Raw genomic sequence first — 18,805 nt, 5'->3', positions numbered from 1 at the left:
CTCTCTCTCTCTCTCTCTCTCTCTCCCTGTCCCTCCCCCTCTCTTTCACCCTCTCTAAAAAATCAATGGAAAAAAATATTCTTAAGTGAGGATTAACAAAATAAAAATCTAGTTACTGTCATTTCAGTGGTCTAGAAGAGAAAAAAGTAGACCATCTTCATTAACTGCTGAACTGTCGTCGCTTTCTGGAAACACTCTCCTATACTGACATAAATCCTCTCTTGTTATCATTCAAAACCTGCTGCTCATTTATTTGTCCTTAGAATTGGATATCTGAATAAAATATGTATTTTCACTTTAGGTGATTGTGAGTTAGAAAGCGTCTATCTTAATGCTTCACGAGCATTAAGATTTTAAACAACACAAAACAAATGATCACTTTTCCTCAGCAGATCGAAAATGGGAATGCGCCCTGGCAGTGTGGCTCAGTTGGCTGGAGCGTCGTCCTGTACACCAAAAGGTGGTGGGCTCAATTGCCCGTGAGGGCACATCCCCAGGTTTCGGGTTTGACGCCCAGTTGGGGCGTGTGCAGGACCAATTGATGTTTCTCTCTCACATCGACGTTTTTTTTCTCTTTCTTCCTTCCTCTCTTTAAAATAGAAAGGGGGATGAGACATACTCATGCATATTAAAAGTTATGTATGCAGGTTAGTTATTGCAGCATTGTAACACTAAAAGACTGCAAAATATCTAATGGTCCATCGACAGGGGACTTCTTAAGTAAACATTCCAATCCATATGGTAGTATATTATACAGTTAAAAACAATAAGGCAGGTCTCTATGTCCTGGTGTGGGAAAGTCTACGAGGGCAGTGTAGAGTTAGTATAGTAGGCTATCATTTGTGTTTAAAAGTACATATTTATATAGTATCTATGTCTGTAACAGTGGTTATTTCCTGGGAGGGAACTCGGTGACGGGAAGACAGCAAGAAAAAGGAAGACTTGCTTTTCCCTTGTGTACTATTTGAATTTCATACCACAGTCTTATTCATTTAAAAAATAAATATCAAGTACTAATGAATTGTTTTTAAAAGAATGAGCTCCATGACCTTTACCTAACACAGTGCCCTCCCTGATTAGCCCTTTGTATGCCGTGTCTATAGAGGCTTTAAAAAATCATTTTTTGGTGAGAATTTTCAACTGAAAATATTCAAGAACACCCGAATTGTGAGTAATACATTTGTTTTTATAATATTCATTGCAAATTGATTTTTAAAATTAAATTCAAAATATCGTGGCGTGTGCGGATGGTTTCCGTTCTGGACACATGGCAGTTAACTGGTTAATTCTGCCTATCCACATTTTCCTGTCTTCAGTAGATATTCATGCCCTATTCCTTTTCTGGGCAATTCCAGCCCAAGTACTCGCTCATCTGATCTTCGCTAGAAATTATTTTGTGTAGCAAGTCAGCATACATTGCTTTGTTACAGTGCTGCTGCTTCATTTTTAAGAATAATATCAACCCTCTGGTATTAAACTTTCCATTTTGTATCTTCCTTTTGGTTTCCCTGAGCCTTTTTATGGGTTGTCTGTGGGGTCTTGCAAAGAGGAGGCGTGGCCAGGGAAGAGTATGGGAGCAAGTAGAAGGGAGTCCATGAGAAGGAGCTTGAGGCCCCCTCTTTACCAGGACCCTTCAAAGGCATTTACCAAATAGAGATCATGTGAAACAGAGACCCCTTTTTGTAACATGCTAAAAAGATAAAGCCTTCACATTTTACATGGCACTAATCCAATTATCATACAGGACTTAGCTAGAGTACCTGCACCCAAGGGATGAGATGTTGGGGGACAGACGCAAGGATTTTAAAGCAAGACTTAAAATTTTAGAGCCCAAAGGGCTTGAAGATCAACTAGTCAAAACCCTTACTTCATAGGTCCCAAGGCAGGCACTGGGGGAGTTCAGACTCAAACTACAGTCTCTTTAAATTCAGTTGAGGAACTGCATTATTCAGGCTGTCAGAGAAGTCTGGCTTGGGTGAAATATGGGGGGTCTTTTCACATCAAGAAAGACAGGAGGGTTCTGTGCCTAGAGAAGAGGGGAGAGAAAGCAGGAGGTGAAAAAGAGGTGGTTGTCAAGTTTTGTCTTCTCTGCATTCGTGTTCTGGGCTCCTTGACAGTCTGTGTGAATGAAAGTGTTCTATATTAGCAGAAGCCAAATTAAGATTATTAGAACCTGTTTGGAAGGCTACAAACCTCAACTTCCCTTTAACCAGCTGTCTACTTCAAGAAACCAAATGAGCTCCAGTTTAAAGCTCTTTATCGAACCTTTCACACACCCCTTTCCCACACTCGGAGAAGGAAAGTCAGAAAAGGAGCAGGAGCCCTAGCCGGTTTGCTCAGTGGACAGAGCGTTGGCCTGCGGACTGAAGGATCCCGGTTAGATTCCGGGAGCACATGCCTGGGTTGCGGGCTTGATCCCCAGTGGAAGGCATGCCAGAGGCAGCTGATCAGTGCTTCTCTCTCATAATTGTTTCTCTCTCTCTCCCTTCCTCTCTAAAATACATAAAAATATATTTAAAAAGGAAGAAAAGAAAAGGAGGAAACACAAACATGAGGGATTTCCCTACTTCGAGGGTATTTTTACCCAGTTCCCCAGTATCTACTGTATCCAGAAATTCAGTCATTAGGGTAACCATGGAGATATTACTGGCTTCCGTCCTGTTTCCTTCCTTTTCTTTGCTATTAGAATCTTTCTATAAGGCACCCCGCTTCTGCTGGCGTCCGGGTCCTGCAGCTCTTCTCTCTGCTCAGAGACACTTACGCCGGGAGTAGGAACACTTTTTTAAGCGAGGAGAGCGTGTAAGCAGAAGAACCAGTAAGGTTCACACCAAAAGGGGATGAGTACCATTCACAATCAGCGGGTGTGGACTACAAGTCCCAGGAGACACCGCAGCCACGGCGCGTTCCAACGATCCTTCTTCCCTCACTCTTCTGGATCGTGGAGATAAAGGTTCCGTCCGCGGCGCACTGCAGTATGGTCTGTTTTTAACCGCGGTGACGGAGTGCGGAGCCCGGACGGTTGCAGGCGGGGGCGTTAGGAGGCGGATTCCTCCTCCCTCCAGCACTGGGGGGCGGGGAGGAGGGAAGCCGGGCCAGCGGGCTGGGGACGGAGCCCCGAAGACAGCGGGCTGAAGCGATGGAGGGCGACGGGGTGCGGTGGGGGAGCGAGCCGCCGTCGGGTCCCGGCCCGGGCGGCGGCGGAATGATCCGGGACCTGTGCCGCAGCTTCAGCCGCTACCGCCGCTACCTGGGCCGGCTGCGGCAGAACCTGCGAGAAACCCAGAAGTTCTTCCGCGACCTCCAGGGCTCCCACAGTCACAGTTGCCCCTCCTCCCCCACCGAGGCCGGGCTGCAGGCCGGTAAGGAGGGCAGCCGCTAGGAGAGAGGGCCGAGCGGCCAGCGGGACGTGGACCGCACCCCTGCCCTGCAAAACAACTCCGGGGAGAGGTGGCCGGGACACGGGCCGTGCGGCCGGGCCCGCGTGCCTGCGCCGGCCGCATCCCACATGCCCGGGGCGGGCATCCCTCCGGGCGGTGGGGAGAAGCGAAGGGGCGGCGCGGGCTCGGCTGGGGTTCTGGGGGCGGGAGGCGCCCGCAGGCTGGAGTTCCCGGAGCTGGAGCCAGGGGACCGGGCTGTGCGCGGGCGGGCGCGGAGGCCGGGTGTCGGGGAGGGCGGGGGTACCCCGAGGAGGGCGGGAAGTTGCTCCGTGTTGGGGGCCAAGCCCCTGTGGCTCCGAGTCCCAGCTTTGGGATGCAGGGCTGGAGGAGGGGCTGGAGGCAGGGTGCCCCCGGGGCCCGAGGAAGCCGGCGAGCTATGGTGGATTGAGCGTGTCTTAGGCGTGTTTGAGTACGTGTGTGATAGGCGTGTTTGAGTGTGTGATAGGCGTGTTTGAGTATGCGTGTGATAGGCATGTTTGAGTGTGTGTTAGGCATGTTTGAGTATGTGTGTTAGGCGTGTTTGGGTATGTGTGTGGTAGGCGTGTTTGAGCGTGTGTTAGGCGTGTTTGGGTATGTGTGTGATAGGCGTGTTTGAGTGTGTGTGTGATAGGCATGTTTGAGTGTGTGTGTGAAATGCTTTTGCACCAGTTGGGAGGCAGCTTTGAAGTAAGGAATGGACTCATGGCCCTGGGGTCGCTAAGGGAAATAAGTGATAGTTGCTGGGTGGCAGCGACTTGACAGATGTTGCTGGTGCTTATGGTGAAGTTAGGGAAGGGATTGTTTTTGGCCCTGAGACACGATTCTCTCTGGGATGCGTTAGAGGCTTTATAAGCACTTAAAATTGTGCAGCGTCTTCGATCTTTCTTAGGTTCTTGTTTCCTCTTAAACTGCTCGTTATTGGTGGGGAACTAGAGGGTTTGGTTTGTTAATGACTGTATCTAATTAGGAAAATAACCTAGGTTGCAAGGGATCCCATAAAGACAGATACCTTGGGGACAACATAGCAAAGAAGTCAGTGGGGTTAATTTAGTGATTCACACTGAAGTATGTATGAACATCAAATTGAAATAAAATATGTCTCCGGCTCTATTCCACAGATTGAATGAGTAGGTCTAGTGGGTGGGTCCTAAGAATCTAAACATAAAAACATCTCTGGGGATCTGATACAAGTGTCTGCAAATACACTTTAAGAAAACACAAATTAGAGGCTGATAGCAGATTTGAACATGAGGCTCAGAATGGAACGAATTGTTAAACTCATCAGGGTTTGTGCACTGGGCCCTATATTTCCGAAGTTGCATGTTTATTATCCTAAATTTGTCTGAGACTCCAGAAACAGTAATAAAAATAAGATAGTAAGATTGTGATAAGGCCCTTAATGATACTCTACTATTACATTTAATTAGCCTAGATGTAAATAAAAAGGTTTTTATTTTACTTCCTGGGATAAATGGGAGGAGGAGGATGACTTGTATTATAACCCCCCCCCCCCCTTCTTTAGTTCCAGGGCTGGACTCATAATAAAATAATAAAATTGACACAAGACTAAATTAACAGGAGAAAAAAACAATTTAATAGGTACACATAGGAGAATAACAATACGATCAGATCATAAAATGAGGCTCGAAGTTATCCAATCGGGCACCTTTAAAAAAAAAGTTCTCACCAGAGAATGTGTTTTATTGGTTTTTAGAGAGCGAAACATGAATCGGTTGCCTCCCATACGCTCCGATTGGAGATTGAACCCGAAACCTAGGTATGTACCCTGACCAGGAATCGAACCCGAAACCTTTTTCAACTGAGCCACCCAGCCAGGACCAACCGGGCACCTTTTTATACCTTGTAGCCAAAGAAACAAATGTGACACATTGACAGAACAAAGCAAGTTAGTGCTTATTAGAAAGGAATCTAAGCAAAGTTTGAAATTGAGTAGTAAGTTAGTGAAGGCAATACAAGGTCTGTTAATACAAGCTTTTGACTGGATTTTTTTTTTCCTAAATATATTTTATTGACTTTTTACAGAGAGGAAGGGAGAGGGATAGAGAGTTAGAAACATCGATGAGAGAGAAACATCGATCAGCTGCCTCCTGCACACCCCCTACTGGGGATGTGCCCGCAACCAAGGCACATGCCCTTGACCGGAATCGAACCCGGGACCCTTGAGTCCGCAGGCCGACGCTCTACCCACTGAGCCAAACCGGTTAGATCTTGACTGGATTTTTTTAAACTCTTGTGATAGATTGTCTCAGCCCTGTGGAGCTAGGAGGGTGCCTATCACATGGGGACAAAGAGGTTAGGGTTTTCTTCTTGTACAGGCCGTTCCTTAAGTAACTTTGATTCACAATACTTAATCTGCCATCCTGGGCTGTCTTGGATTGGCCTGCCCAGGGCCCTGACACTAGCTGTGCTGGAATTGTGGTGTTGACATCTTACGCCCAGAGATGTTCTGAAAGTGGAGCGATGGAGGGGACTGACTTCTGTGAGGCCCTCAGAAAGCCGCTGGTGGGGAGGGCTCATGACTTTAGCGATGACCCCGGAGTGCGCACTTTGGCCCTCCCTTAGCAGTGCTTTCCCCTGGCTTTCCCTGCTCGGGTTTTCTTGGAGCTTATCTAATAAAACAGCGCAAAACAAAGGACCCTCTACTGCTGCTGTTTTGTAACAACTATTTATTCTTGAATTACTATTGAGAAACACACCACGGGAGTAGATCCACCTCGGAGGAATGGAGGTTTTCAGGGTACCCTGGTTGGCTCTAGTTTTTATCCTTGAAAAGTCAGCTTAGGAATACAAAGGCACCTTTTGCATGTTGCCTCATTGGCTTTTCTGGTTGACTGCATGGCGAGCCAATCTCAGCGTTTTTTAACTCCCTTCAGCCTCTGTCCACCCGAAATGAAAGCGAAGAGAGGGTACAGATGACAGCGCTGGGAGCAATTTGATTTTGTTCCATAAAATGCTTCGGTTCCTGTCAGCGTGAGGGGTTTTATCTTTGGGGGGGAAATTAGTGAGGTAGCCCTTCTATGTATATTTTGGGGACGCCACTTCCCCAGCTGCGTAGGTAATTGTGTTAAAGGAGGAGCCGCTCCTTACGAGACGAGTAGCCCTTGTTCTCTCCTTTCTACAGGCTCTCTTCGCAGGGTCAAGTTCATTCAGAGACCATCTCAGCTTTCTTTTGTGAGTGTGGGTTTCTAATTCGTAGGGACTTGGAATGTTAAGAGAAGGGTCACTTGATTAAAAAAAAAAGTTTTTCTAGAAAAAGAGAAGGGGGCGGGGGGGGGACGGACAGGCATTGATGTGAAAGAGAAACATGGATTGGCTGCCTCCAGCACTCACCCTGACCAGGACTGAGCCCGCAACTTGGGCCTGTGCCCTGACCAGGAATCCAACCAGCGACTTTTCAGTGCACAGATGACACTCAACCAACTGAGCCACGCTGGTCAGGGCGGGACACTCAGTTTTTCGTCCTGTCAATCTCTAGAACAGCGGTTCTCAACCTGTGGGTCGCAACCCCTTTGGGGGTCAAACGACCCTTTCACAGGGGTCGCCTAAGACCATCAGAAAACACATCTATAATTACATATTGTTTTTGTGGTTAATCACTATGCTTTAATTATGTTCCATTTGTAACAATGAAAATACATCCTGCATATCAGATATTTACATGACGATTCATCACAGTAGCAAAATTACAGTTATGAAGTAGCAACGACAATAATTTTATGGTGGGGGTCACCACAGCATGAGGAACTGTATTAAAGGGTCGCGTCATTAGGAAGGTTGAGAACCACTGCTCTAGAAGGTCTTAAGATCATATCAGGATGGGGCGTGCTTCTAAGTGTTGGATGTAGTATGGTCTTTGAGCAACTGAAGATCATGGATTCACTCTGTTTTTATTATTTCACTTTTAACCACAAATTAGATGGGAAGGACCCCAAAATTATGCTTCCTTCTTACTTTTGACAGCTTTGCATTCACTGGAGGCAGTATACATACGGGTGGTACAAACATAGGTTTACAGTTGCTCATACGGAAAATAATACAGTAATTAATAAATAATAATACAAGGATAAACTGTTTCACGTACTCACAACTGTAAGCTTGCTTTTGCCCCACCCTGTATATAATGCACATGATGTTTTAGAAGTTAAAAAAATAGATGACATAGAACTCTAAAATGAGAGTAGCTTGGACTGTAACAAAGAAAACTGAATTATAAGTGAAATTTCCTAATTGAGTTCCTCTGTGGCCTTCTTTTCACCTAACTATATAGGGTAGGAGAGCTCCCCTATCCGTCAATTTTCCGCTGTCAGAAGGTTCAGAAGTAATGAGAGAAAGGCTTTGAGCACTTCTGAAAAAGGCAGATGGACTATTACAAAGTAGCAAAGGGAAAACTGCTTTTCTTGTTTTTAGATCCTTTGGAGTTCCTAGCTATTGCAATGGATCATAAGTCTCTCAGTTTTAAGAAACCAGGATGACTCAAATGTGTCTATTAATTGGAATGCTCCAGTGTCCTGCATTCCCTCAATCCTGACTCCCACTCCTATTGACTGAATGATCTTGGGCAGATCACAGCTCTGCTGGGCCAGTTTCCTCCTCAGGAAATGGGGATTATTATGGTAATAGCGCTCAGGGTTGTGGGGAGTTATATGTATTTAGAGCAGTGTCTGGTACTGCTAAGTACTTGCTATTATTCAATAAACTTTTGAGTGCCTGGTTTAGGGGATAAAGAGTCAAAGACATTGGCCTTGGCCTTGGATTAGTGGAAATCATTTTCCCTTTTATACTTTTCTCCCAAGGAAAAAAATACATATATATAATAATCAGTGTTATCGTGTACCTATTTGTGTATGTTGGATGAGAGATGAAAAGGAAGACCTGAACTTGGTCCTCCAGAAAAGTATAATCTGATCTCAACCATATGCACACTTAATGCGTAAAGCAGAAAAATGGCAGAAAGCGGAGGCATTGTAGGTGTTTTATGTGAGTTATGATTCTTTTTAGAGCTCTTTGCCTTTGGTTAGCCAACAGCCTGACTTCTCCTACATTCTTCACCCTCTGGTTGTCACAACTAGTATAAACTGGTTGCCAGAATTAAAAAGAAGAGGAAAAACACTAGTGCACTTATTTAAGCAGACATTTTTCTTGAACTCCTTAGACAGACATTGGTGTGGATAATGGAGTTTAAGTGGCAGAGTGACATCTGGGAAAGGGACAGAAAGTCAGGAGAGAGGAGATTCTCTCCAGCCTGGATTTATAGAACTGCCCCCTGCATGGGTTGGGGGTGGGAGAAGTTGGGGTTGTGGGATGGAACAGAAAGAGGTGGGTTGGTGTGATTCCTAGTAGTTTGCCATGTCTGTGTAGAGGAGCTGCCTCAGCATTTCAATATAAGCAGAGATGGTGTAATTGATGCATTATTAGCTAAACAATATTATATTACCTTATATTACCTTAGGTGAAAAACCCTCTTTCTCCAAGTACATCTAAAACTTGCATTTTCTCTTTCAGTTTTCTTCCTGGATGGAAGCAGCATGTAGTGATCAGAAGCAAGCCCAAGCATTTGCATCAGACTTGGGTTCCTCTTCTAGTTCAGCCTCTTATTAACGGTGTGGCCTGGGGCAAGTTACTTAACCTGTTTGAGTCTTGGTTTCTTCATGTGTAAAATGGGAGTGGTAAGAATGCCACTTACTTTATTATTCCATCTATATGGAATGCCCAGAATAGGCCAATTCATAAAAAGAGTAGACCAGTGATTGCCAGGGGATGGGGAGAGAAAAATGAGAAGTGACTGCTAATGAATATTGATTTCTTTGTGGGGAATGAAAATGTTCTGGAATTAGATAGTAGTGTTGGTTGCACAATTCAGTGATATGTGAATTATCTAAATAAATAAATGGGAGTGATAATGTCTGCCTCACAAAGTCATCATGACCTTTAAAGATATACATCAAAGCACTCAGTACAGGCATATAATTAGTGCTAAGTTTATTAGTGTGTGTTTGTGTGTGTGTGTGTGTAGTTGGTGAACAGTAGCTTAAGAAGTTGGAATATGATGGGTCAGGGGAAGAATAAGAGAAGCAAAAAGTAGAATGTGGGACAGAGCAATTTTGAACCAGAACCAGATTTAGGCGCAGGTCTCTAAGCTCCAGTTCTGTTTCTGTGACTCCTCCCTGTTCTTTCTGACCTGGCCATGGGAATATAAAGTGCACCCTGGCAGGGGAGAGATCTTATTGCAAATGAGTCATAACCCAGGCTCCATAGCTTGTCATGGAACCCTAATTTACCTCAGTTGAGACATTATTATCTGATTGAGTGAACATAAAGCGACACTACATATCCAAGCCCCTTCGTCCCATGTCCAGTCCCTAACATTTGCTGATCTTGCTACCTCCTTGCCTCTGGGAGGATATGGCCTCCCCAAACACAAGGGCTTTTTGCACCCTTTCCCTTTACCATCTTTCCGCTTTCTAATCTGCCTTTCCCATGGCATAGGGCAGCCCACAACTGAAAAGGTTGGGATAGTTCTGCCTGCTCCTAAAAGACATTATTACCTTAAGATTATTATCATTTTCAATGTTTACTGATTTCAGTGTGATTAATTCTTCAGCCTTGCAAGTAGTTTCAAAGAAAGCATAGATTTAAATAAAAACTCATTCTGGTCTTTACATTTTGTTCTGCTTTGTCCGCTTTGCCAGCATGCTTTTTATTTCTTCATACTTCTGTTATCTGACTCACTAGGTTAAGGGAAAAAAACAATCTTCCTGCAGTAAATGTACTTTTCAAAAACAATCTTTTTAAAATAAAACCTTAAAAACATGTTATTGAAGTAAAGGCAAATATGAATTTCCCCTTATATCTGCTGCTCAATTCCTATAGGCTCAGCACATACCGATTATGCTTTTAATTATTTACTTCTTTGCATGATAGCTATGGATGTATTTATCTTATCCTTCTGACTAGATTGTGAACCCCTCAGGGTAAAGATTATTTTTACTCATCTTTGTATCCTACAATTTCTACCATAGTGCTTTGTGCATAACAGACATATCTTTTCAATTACTTCCATGGCTAGTAGACTCTGGAATAATGTTTCTACTTCAGAAAGGTTTTTCCCCCTAAAAGAAAATACTTTTTATAGATTTGCCCCATTTTGCTCTTTGGGCCCCTAAAAAAATAATGTGCATTTGATAGATGATTGACTAGGCTGGAGTGGCATTCTTTGCTAGTATCCCAGAGAACGATTTTCATGTCCCACAGAATGAGTTGCATGCAGATATCCAGTATCAGAGCTTTGCCATGATATGGGAAGTAAATTCCTAATACTCATTCACTCAACAAACCTTTATTAATGCCTCATTGTACTGGGCGCAGGACACATAATGAATGGTGAACCACTGTCCAAGTAATTATATTATTCATTCCAAGTTGATGTTATGAAAGAAGGATTAGTGCCGAACCGGTTTGGCTCAGTGGATAGAGCGTCGGCCTGCGGACTCAAGGGTCCCAGGTTCGATTCCGGTCAAGGGCATGTACCTTGGTTGCGGGCACATCCTCACTGGGGGGTGTGCAGGAGGCAGCTGATCGATGTTTCTCTCTCATTAATGTTTCTAACTCTCTATCCCTCTCCCTTCTTCTCTGTGAAAAATCAATAAAATATATTTAAAAAAAAAAAAAAAAAAAAAAGAAGGATTAGTGTTTCATCATGTTCCTTCTACTGGTTTTCTACAAATTGGTTACCTATTTAATTAACCATTAGCTGCCTTAGAGGAAGTAGGGATAAGGCATATGGGAAGTTGTAAGATTAAATGGCATTGATAAAACAGGAGTTGACATGCTTTATTAACTTTCTGAAAGAATACAGGAAAATTAGCCCAAACTGTCTTTTTTTTAATCCTTACCCGGGGATATTTTTCTACTGATATTTAGAGAGAGTGGGAGGGGGAGAGACACAGAGAGAGAAACACCGATGTGAGAGAGACACATTGACTGGTTGCCTCCTGCACGTGCCCTGACCAGGTCTTAGGCTGAGGAAGAGCCTGCAGCCGAGGTACATGCCCTTGACTGGAATTGGACCTGGAACCCTTCAGTCCGCAGGCCGTTGCTCCATCCACTGAGCCAAACTGGCCAGGACCCAAACTCTTTTATGGAGTAATTATAATTATCTTGTTTGTATGATTTAAAAGCAGTCTCACCCCGGGACTGCACCTGCAACCTAGGCATGTTGACCGGAACCAAACCCATGACCTTTCAGTGTATGGGACATGCTTCAACCAACCAGCCCACACTGGCCAGGGCTTGTGATATTATTGTTAGAGTGTTTGTCATCTTCATATCTTTCTCAGAGGTTACTCACAAGGAAGCCAGTATGAAGAGTATGAGGTGTGTGGGCGCATGTGTTTTTTTTCTTAACTGTTTGTTTATTTTTTATTAAAATTAAAAAAATACTGATTTGAGAGGAGAGAGAGAAACATCGATTTGTTGTTCCACTTATTTATGCATTCATTGGTTGACTCTTGTATGTGTCATGACTAGGATTGAACCCACATATGTAGTTTTAAAGAAAGCATGGATTTTGCATATCGGGATGACACTCTAACCAACTGAGCTACCCAACCAGGACTTTCCTAACAGTCTTAAGACCTAAGGTAAAATTTGTTCCTTACTTCTTGTAGGAAAATAGCTCACCTCTAGGAATGGTAGGTTTTGCTTCCTATATGGGAATCTGAATGCTGTCATTCATAAGAGCACAGAGGGTGAATCCATGTGGAAGATGTAGTTTTTCGTTCCTTTTTAAAAAATATTTTTAAAAATTGATTTCAGAGAGGGAGAGAGAGAGATAGAAACACCAGTGATGAGAGCGAATCATCAATTGGCTGCCTCCTGCACGCCCCAACTGGGGATCGAGCCCGCAACGTGGACATATGGCCCGACCAAGAATTGAACCCTGACCTCCTGGTTCAAAGGTCGATGCTCAACCACTGAGCCACTCTGGCTGGGCCGATTTTTCGTTTTTGACCTTCCAAGGTCTGACTGGAGTCCCTGTGGGATTTCCAGTCTTAAGTTTAGTCCACCTCATGTTTGAAACTTTATTCTTTGCCAAATGGGGAGTCTGGTAATCTTGGGTATCCTGGAACTTGCCACCTTAACAGAGAGAACCAGGTGTAGCAGTGGCTGAGATATGTGCCCCCTTGCTTAGAGCTACAAACCAGCCATATATAATATTCCTCCAAAGTCCAAATCAAACCGAAGAAAAGTTGGCCAATGCGGCGGGGGGTGGGGTGGGGGGGTGCGGCCCACTGGTGTCCCCGATGGCCCACAGCTGCAGTGCCTGCCGCATGGGGCGCAGTGGTGCCTGTTTCTGTCCCTTTAGTGGGCAGTGTGGTGGTTGGACGCATGCCCAGCCTGGTGCCCTGTGGCTGTGGGAACCTACGACTGCAATTCTCTTTGGAGTTGGGCCTCTATAATGTGTTTCCGTTCCTTGCGGGGGTGGTTTCCGGGCAGGAACATGGGAAGTAGGACTTGAAGGTTGTTTTTCTTTTCACTTGTTTAACTAATAATGCATCAAAAACTATCCCAAAGAATTATGATAGGTCATGTAGTCATAAAAGCCTTTGATTTTAAAATGAAAACCTCACATTTCTTTTAAAAAATACTTTATTCCTTTTCTTTAACTCAGATGTAAAGTAGGTCTAATTGTAGCTTCATCAGATTAAGAGTTTTTTTAAAAAATATATTTTTATTGATTTTTTAGAGAGAGGAAGGGAGAGGGGTAGAGAGTTAGAAACATTGATGAGAGAGAAACATCAATCAGCTGCCTCCTGCACACCTCCCACTGGGGATGTGCCCGTAACCAAGGCACATGCCCCTGACTGGAATCGAACCTGGGACCTTTCAGTCTGCAGGCTGACGCTCTATCCACTGAGCCAAACCGGTTAGGGCCAGATTAAGAGTTTTAATGCCTTATTTATGCTGGACAAGATTTTATCTTAGCGTATTTAACTTTTTCAGTCTATATAATGGGGAGAGAATTCTTTTTAATTGATTTTTTTTTTTTTCTTAAAGAGAGAGAGGAAAAGAGGGAGGGAGGAGGTGGAGAAGGAGGAGGAGAGGAAGAGAGAGAAACTTCGATGTGAGAAACATCGATCGGCTGCCTTCTGTTTGTGTGCCTAGACTGAGAATCAAACCCACAACCTAGGTATGTGCTCTGACCAATTAGAACAGCGGTTCTCAACTTGTGGTCGAGACCCCGTTGGTGGTCAAACGACCCTTTCACAGGGGTCACCGAAGACCATCCTGCATATCAGATATTTACATTACGATTCATAACAGTAGCAACATTACAGTTATGAAGTAGCAACGAAAATAATTTTATGGTTGGGGGTCACCACAACATGAGGAACTGTATTTAAAGAGCCAGAAGGTTGAGAACCACTGAATTAAAACCTGCCACCTTTTGGTGTAGAGGACAACACTCCAATTAACTGAGCCACACCAGCCAGGGCTCCCAAGATTTTTTTTTTTTTTTTTTAATCAAGACAAACTTTTCAGAGCAGACTAAGGCCCTGTCATAAATATAGCTAGATTATAAGATTTATTTGAATAAAAACTTTATTTAAATTAGAGAGACAGTGACTGAACCAAAATGGAGTTTACTTTTTAGTAATATGCTGCACAACATAATCTAGCCTTAACTTTTAACATTATGGAGATATCTAGGTGCAAGGAAAGAATGTAGGGGAAACAGTATTCTTCCGGCATACAAGTGCCCCACTGTCAAAACCCATTTCAGTTTCTCCGGATTGAACCATTTCCTGCTCTGCTGGCTCTCATTCCAGGTGGTAATGGAGGCGTTCCACTGCTCCCCTTTGGGAACGTGGATTGTTGGTATAGAAGTGAGTTGCTAGCATCTGGTAAGAAGGAGGTCTGAGACCAGAAGAGGTGGAGATATATTCCCCACTTCTGAGTAATCAGAGGCACCACTGTAGGCAGTCCAAGGTCCAGCTTCTTCTGGTGGGTTCTTGTTCTGTGAACTGGATAGTTGTAGGAACTTTTATCCAAGTGCCTGACCTGGAGCATGATGTTTGTCTCTACTGCTTAGCCTTGAGGATTTGGATTCTAAATGTGATCCTGAACTACTTAGATTAGTGCCTTGAACTCCCCTGACTCTGATCTGGCAGCAGCAAACCTTCACAGGAAGACTGAGGAGGCAGAAAGTAACGTGAAGGGCAAAAGTGCAGACAACAAAGAAACTTATTGTTTAAATTCTATTATTGCCGTATTTAATGCATTTTTTTTAACCTGCTGGGTTTGGTTTGTTTTGTCAAGTAAAATTCTATCTCTTGATGTCTTTCTCCTCTGAGATCCAGAACTGGGTCACTTTGCTAGGCATCCTTTTGGCTCATTTTTAAAATATTATTTTGAAACAATTTCAAACTGACACAAATCTTGCCAGATCAATACAAAGAGCTCTCCTACTACTTCATGCAGATTCCCCAGTTGTTAACATTTTATTGCATTGGCTCCATCACCCAATGGTGTCTACTCCTTTTCTGGGCAGTTTGAAAGCAAGCTCTAAGTAGGTTGTCTTATCCCCTGTAAATACTCCAGTGTACATACCAGCATACAATCCCACAAATCAGGATGTTAATATTGACTCACTGCTACTATCCAGTCCAGAGATCCCATTCAGATGTTGCCAACTGTTCCAATAATGTCTGTTTTTCTTTTTGATCCAGGGTCCTGTCCAGGAGTATATGTTGCATTAGTTGTCATGTCTCTCCTTCTCCTTCCCCAGGCCTTTATTATATCTGTGATAGGTTTAAAGAGTTGGTTTTACTTTGTGTAGGATGACCCTCCGCATGGATCTATCTGTTGTTACCTCATGATCAGACTTGGGTCATGAGCTCTTAGCAGGATTAGGCACAGACATGATGTGGTGTGCATGGTGTCAGCCCACCTGACTCCTGGAGACATTAAGCTTGATCCTTGGTCATGTTACTGTCCTCTAGGTTTTCACCTTAAAGTCACCATTTTCCCCTTTGCGGTCAATTAAATTTTTTAAAAAAATTTCTTTGCCCTAATCACCCAGGCTTTGGACAACTAGGAACCATCCCCGAGACCACACCTTGCTGAATTTATTGAAACTATCCAATCCTAAACCTGCTCAGCTTTCACACCTTGCCTCATGTATTCTGTCCCATAAAAACTACAACAAAGGATTTTGCCCAAGCTTTCCTCCCCTCTTTCTGCCTCCCAGCCACCCCAAGCAGACCCTGGTGCCTCCCATGTGGCCCTGCATGATATCCTGTGCGCCTGTCTCTTGGGATCTGTAAGAACTTCTGCCTTCACAACAGTCATTCCGCTGTCTGCATGTCTTACTATACCTGATTACAACAAATCCTGGGTACATTTCACAACTGCCAGTGATGGTGCCAAGTTAGAGAGGACAGACAGACACACAGAATGGGATAAGTATTAAGTTAATGAATTACTTTAGGGGCTGATATCTTACCCACCCTATTATTTTATAAACTAGAGGCCCAGTGCATGAAATTTGTGCTGGGGGAGGAGGGGGTCACCTCAGCCCAGCCTGCACCCTCCAAGCCAGGACCCCTTAGGGGATGTCCGGATGCTGGTTTAGGCCTGATCCTGGCAACCGGACATCCTCTCACAGTCCAGGACCACTGGCTCCTAACTGCTCACCTGCCTGCCTGCCTGATTGCCCCTAACTGGTCCCCCTGCCAACCTGGTTGCCCCAAACCCCCCCCCCCACCCCCCCCCCCCCCCCCCCCGCTGCCACACCAGCCTGGTTGTCCCCAACTGCCCCCCCTGCTGGCCTGGTTGCCCCCAACTGCCCCTCCCCTCGCCAGCTTGGTCACCCCTCACGGCCCCCCCTGCTGGCCTGGTCGCCCCTCACTGCCCCCCTCTGCTGGTCTGGTTGCCCCTCACTGCTCCCCCTGCCAGCCTGGTTGCCCTATGCAGCCTGCTGCTCAGTCGTTTGGTTGTCCCTCACTAACCCCCCGCCGGCCTTGTTGCCCCACTCAGCCTGTTCGGTCATCTGTTTGGTTGTTTCGGATGTGACGGCCCCTGGCTCTTTATATATATAGACTAGAGGCCTGGTGCACAAAAATTTGTGCACTCGGATGGGTCCCTCAGCCCAGCCTGTGCCCTCTTGCTGTTTGGGGCCCCTTGGGGGCCCCTTCCTCTGGCTGCTGGCACCAGTTTTTCTCCGGCACCTGGAACCAAGGCCTTCATTCTTCGCCGGGAGGGGCTGGCTTGGCGTGAGGGGCTTAGCTCCTCACTCGCCACGCGTGGGCCCCGGAGCGTGGCGGAGGCTGGCGCGGCAGGCTTCCCTCTTTGCTCTTCGCTCACCACGCTGGCCTTCACTCGCTGCTCCTGCCCGGGGGCCAGCCGGCTTCGCTCCGTTGCTTGGCACCTACATATGCAAATTAACCGCCATCTTTGTTGGCGGTTAACCACCATCTTTTTTGGCAGTTAATTTGCATATCGCCCTGATTAGCCCATGGGAAGTGTAGCGAAGGTACGGTCAATTACCCTTTTTGTCGTTTATTAGATAGGATTATAGATAGATAGATAGATAGATAGATAGATGGCACTGAATCTCCCAATGCCAGCGACTCATCTAAGACTCCAGTTCTTTTACCACAGTATTAAAGCTCTAATTTGGTTTTTGGTTTCTTAAAGAAAAGACTTAAATAATAAAAAGGGGAGCTGGATACATTGTTTTGGATTCAGAAACCATATTTAAAGTATGAAGTTTGTTACTAGTAAATCTGTACCTTTCCTTCAAATTTACCCAAATTAGCCTAATTCTTCTCCATTCTTTTTTTTTTTTTAAATATATTTCATTGATTTTTTACAGAGAGGAAGGGAGAGAGATAGAGAGTTAGAAACATCGATGAGAGAGAAACATCGATCAGCCGCCTCCTGCACATCTCCTACTGGGGATGTGCCCTCAACCCGGGTACATGCCCTTGACCGGAATTGAACCTAGGACCTTTCAGTCCGCAGGCCGACGCTCTATCCACTGAGCCAAACTGGTTTCGGCTCTTCTCCATTCTTGACACTTCCCAATATCTGTCCCCATCCCATACTCCAAATGAAAATTTCCATCCAGTCGATTAATTTTTTGTGGGGAGGTGTTCTAAGATTTCACTGATAATCCTGTTCCTGTTATACCACCAGATGTAGCATCTACTTGGTCTACTTGACAACTGCCATCTGCCTCAGTGGTGGTTATTATACTTATCATGCCTTCTGTATCTCTTAGTTATCATGCCTTCTGTATCTCTTAGTTATCATGCCTTCTGTATCTCTTAGTTATCATGCCTTCTGTATCTCTTAGTACGTATTCAGTGTTGAGGAAGAGCTCTCCTTTTCCTTTGTTTATCTATTTATATCAGTCTGCACTTGAGAGTTTTTTCAATGGATTTTAATCTGTTATCAGTTAAATTTTTTTTAAGCTTATGTTCTCTGTGAGCCCAGTTTGAGCTTGCTCCTGTGATCATTCTTACTGGTTACTAGTTATAAGATGCTGCCTTCCAAATGACAGAAACTAAGCCCTTGGTGAAGCATGGGGTCCTTCTTCGAGGAGCCACTTCCATCTCTGCATCTTGTAAATCCAGCCTCAGCTGCCAGCTGCCTTTGTGCTCCCTCTGCAGCATGCCCAGCCTCAGGAGCAGTTTCACCCAGAAAGGAGCTTGTCAGCAGGCTGCTGAGTGCGTCTCTTCATTTCTCATAACTTCCAGAGGCTATCGAGCTGGGGGCAGAGGCGCGTTCTCCTCCCTGGTGCCAGGACAGCCTGTTTCTTTAAAACTATCAGAGATGCCCATCAGGTAGGAGGACTTCAGTGACATTTCTACCAGCTTGACTTTTCAGTTTTCCATACAAGCTTGAATTCTTGAGTACATTTCAATCTCTAATCTCTAAAAACCATCCCTTTCAACCAAAATATCTTGTACTGTTTGGTCCTGAAGTTTCTGAAACCCAGACTACCTACGCATGTGTTTTCCTTAAAGGGGGTGCTTACTCTAATTCAGAATTCTTTAAATTTAGCTGAAGGTCAGAGAGCTTGTTTGGGAATGATAAATGTTTCTTAGCAGAATTATTTTTCTCTCAGCTCCTGGGATTTTTGTAGCTCAATACTTTGAAACTTGTAGGAGAATTAGTTGTAGTAGAAAGACTGTAAGCTTCATTTCTCAACTTAGGATTTATACTTTACTCTTGGCACATGTAATTAAGAAATAAAACATCACTAATTATTTGTGGAAATGTATATTTGTGTTACTGATTACTTTAGTGAATTATAAAATCCTTTATATTTTCATTCACTTTCAGAGAGCACTGTACGTTTA

The 18,805-nt window shown here is 44.5% G+C and overlaps 1 protein-coding gene across 2 annotated transcripts in view; it reads left to right on the top strand.

Moving 5' to 3' along the window:
- Positions 1-2,996: 2,996 nt before the first annotated feature.
- The window catches only part of DSTYK (dual serine/threonine and tyrosine protein kinase), a 60,619-nt gene continuing 44,810 nt past the window's right edge, over positions 2,997-18,805 (top strand). For both annotated transcript variants that reach the window (XR_004973201.1, XM_036342452.1), the window contains exon 1: positions 2,997-3,359. Coding sequence is in view for 1 of the 2 variants with exons in the window: in XM_036342452.1 (XP_036198345.1) it covers positions 3,137-3,359 (223 nt within the window). In the remaining variant the exon portion in view is untranslated. The remainder of the gene's footprint in view (positions 3,360-18,805) is intronic.

This window comes from Myotis myotis, unplaced genomic scaffold (assembly GCF_014108235.1).
Source record: "Myotis myotis isolate mMyoMyo1 unplaced genomic scaffold, mMyoMyo1.p scaffold_m19_p_18, whole genome shotgun sequence".
Classification (NCBI taxonomy): domain Eukaryota; kingdom Metazoa; phylum Chordata; class Mammalia; order Chiroptera; family Vespertilionidae; genus Myotis; species Myotis myotis.
Note: the sequence above shows the minus strand (reverse complement) of the source record. Positions and strands in the feature narration are given on the sequence as shown.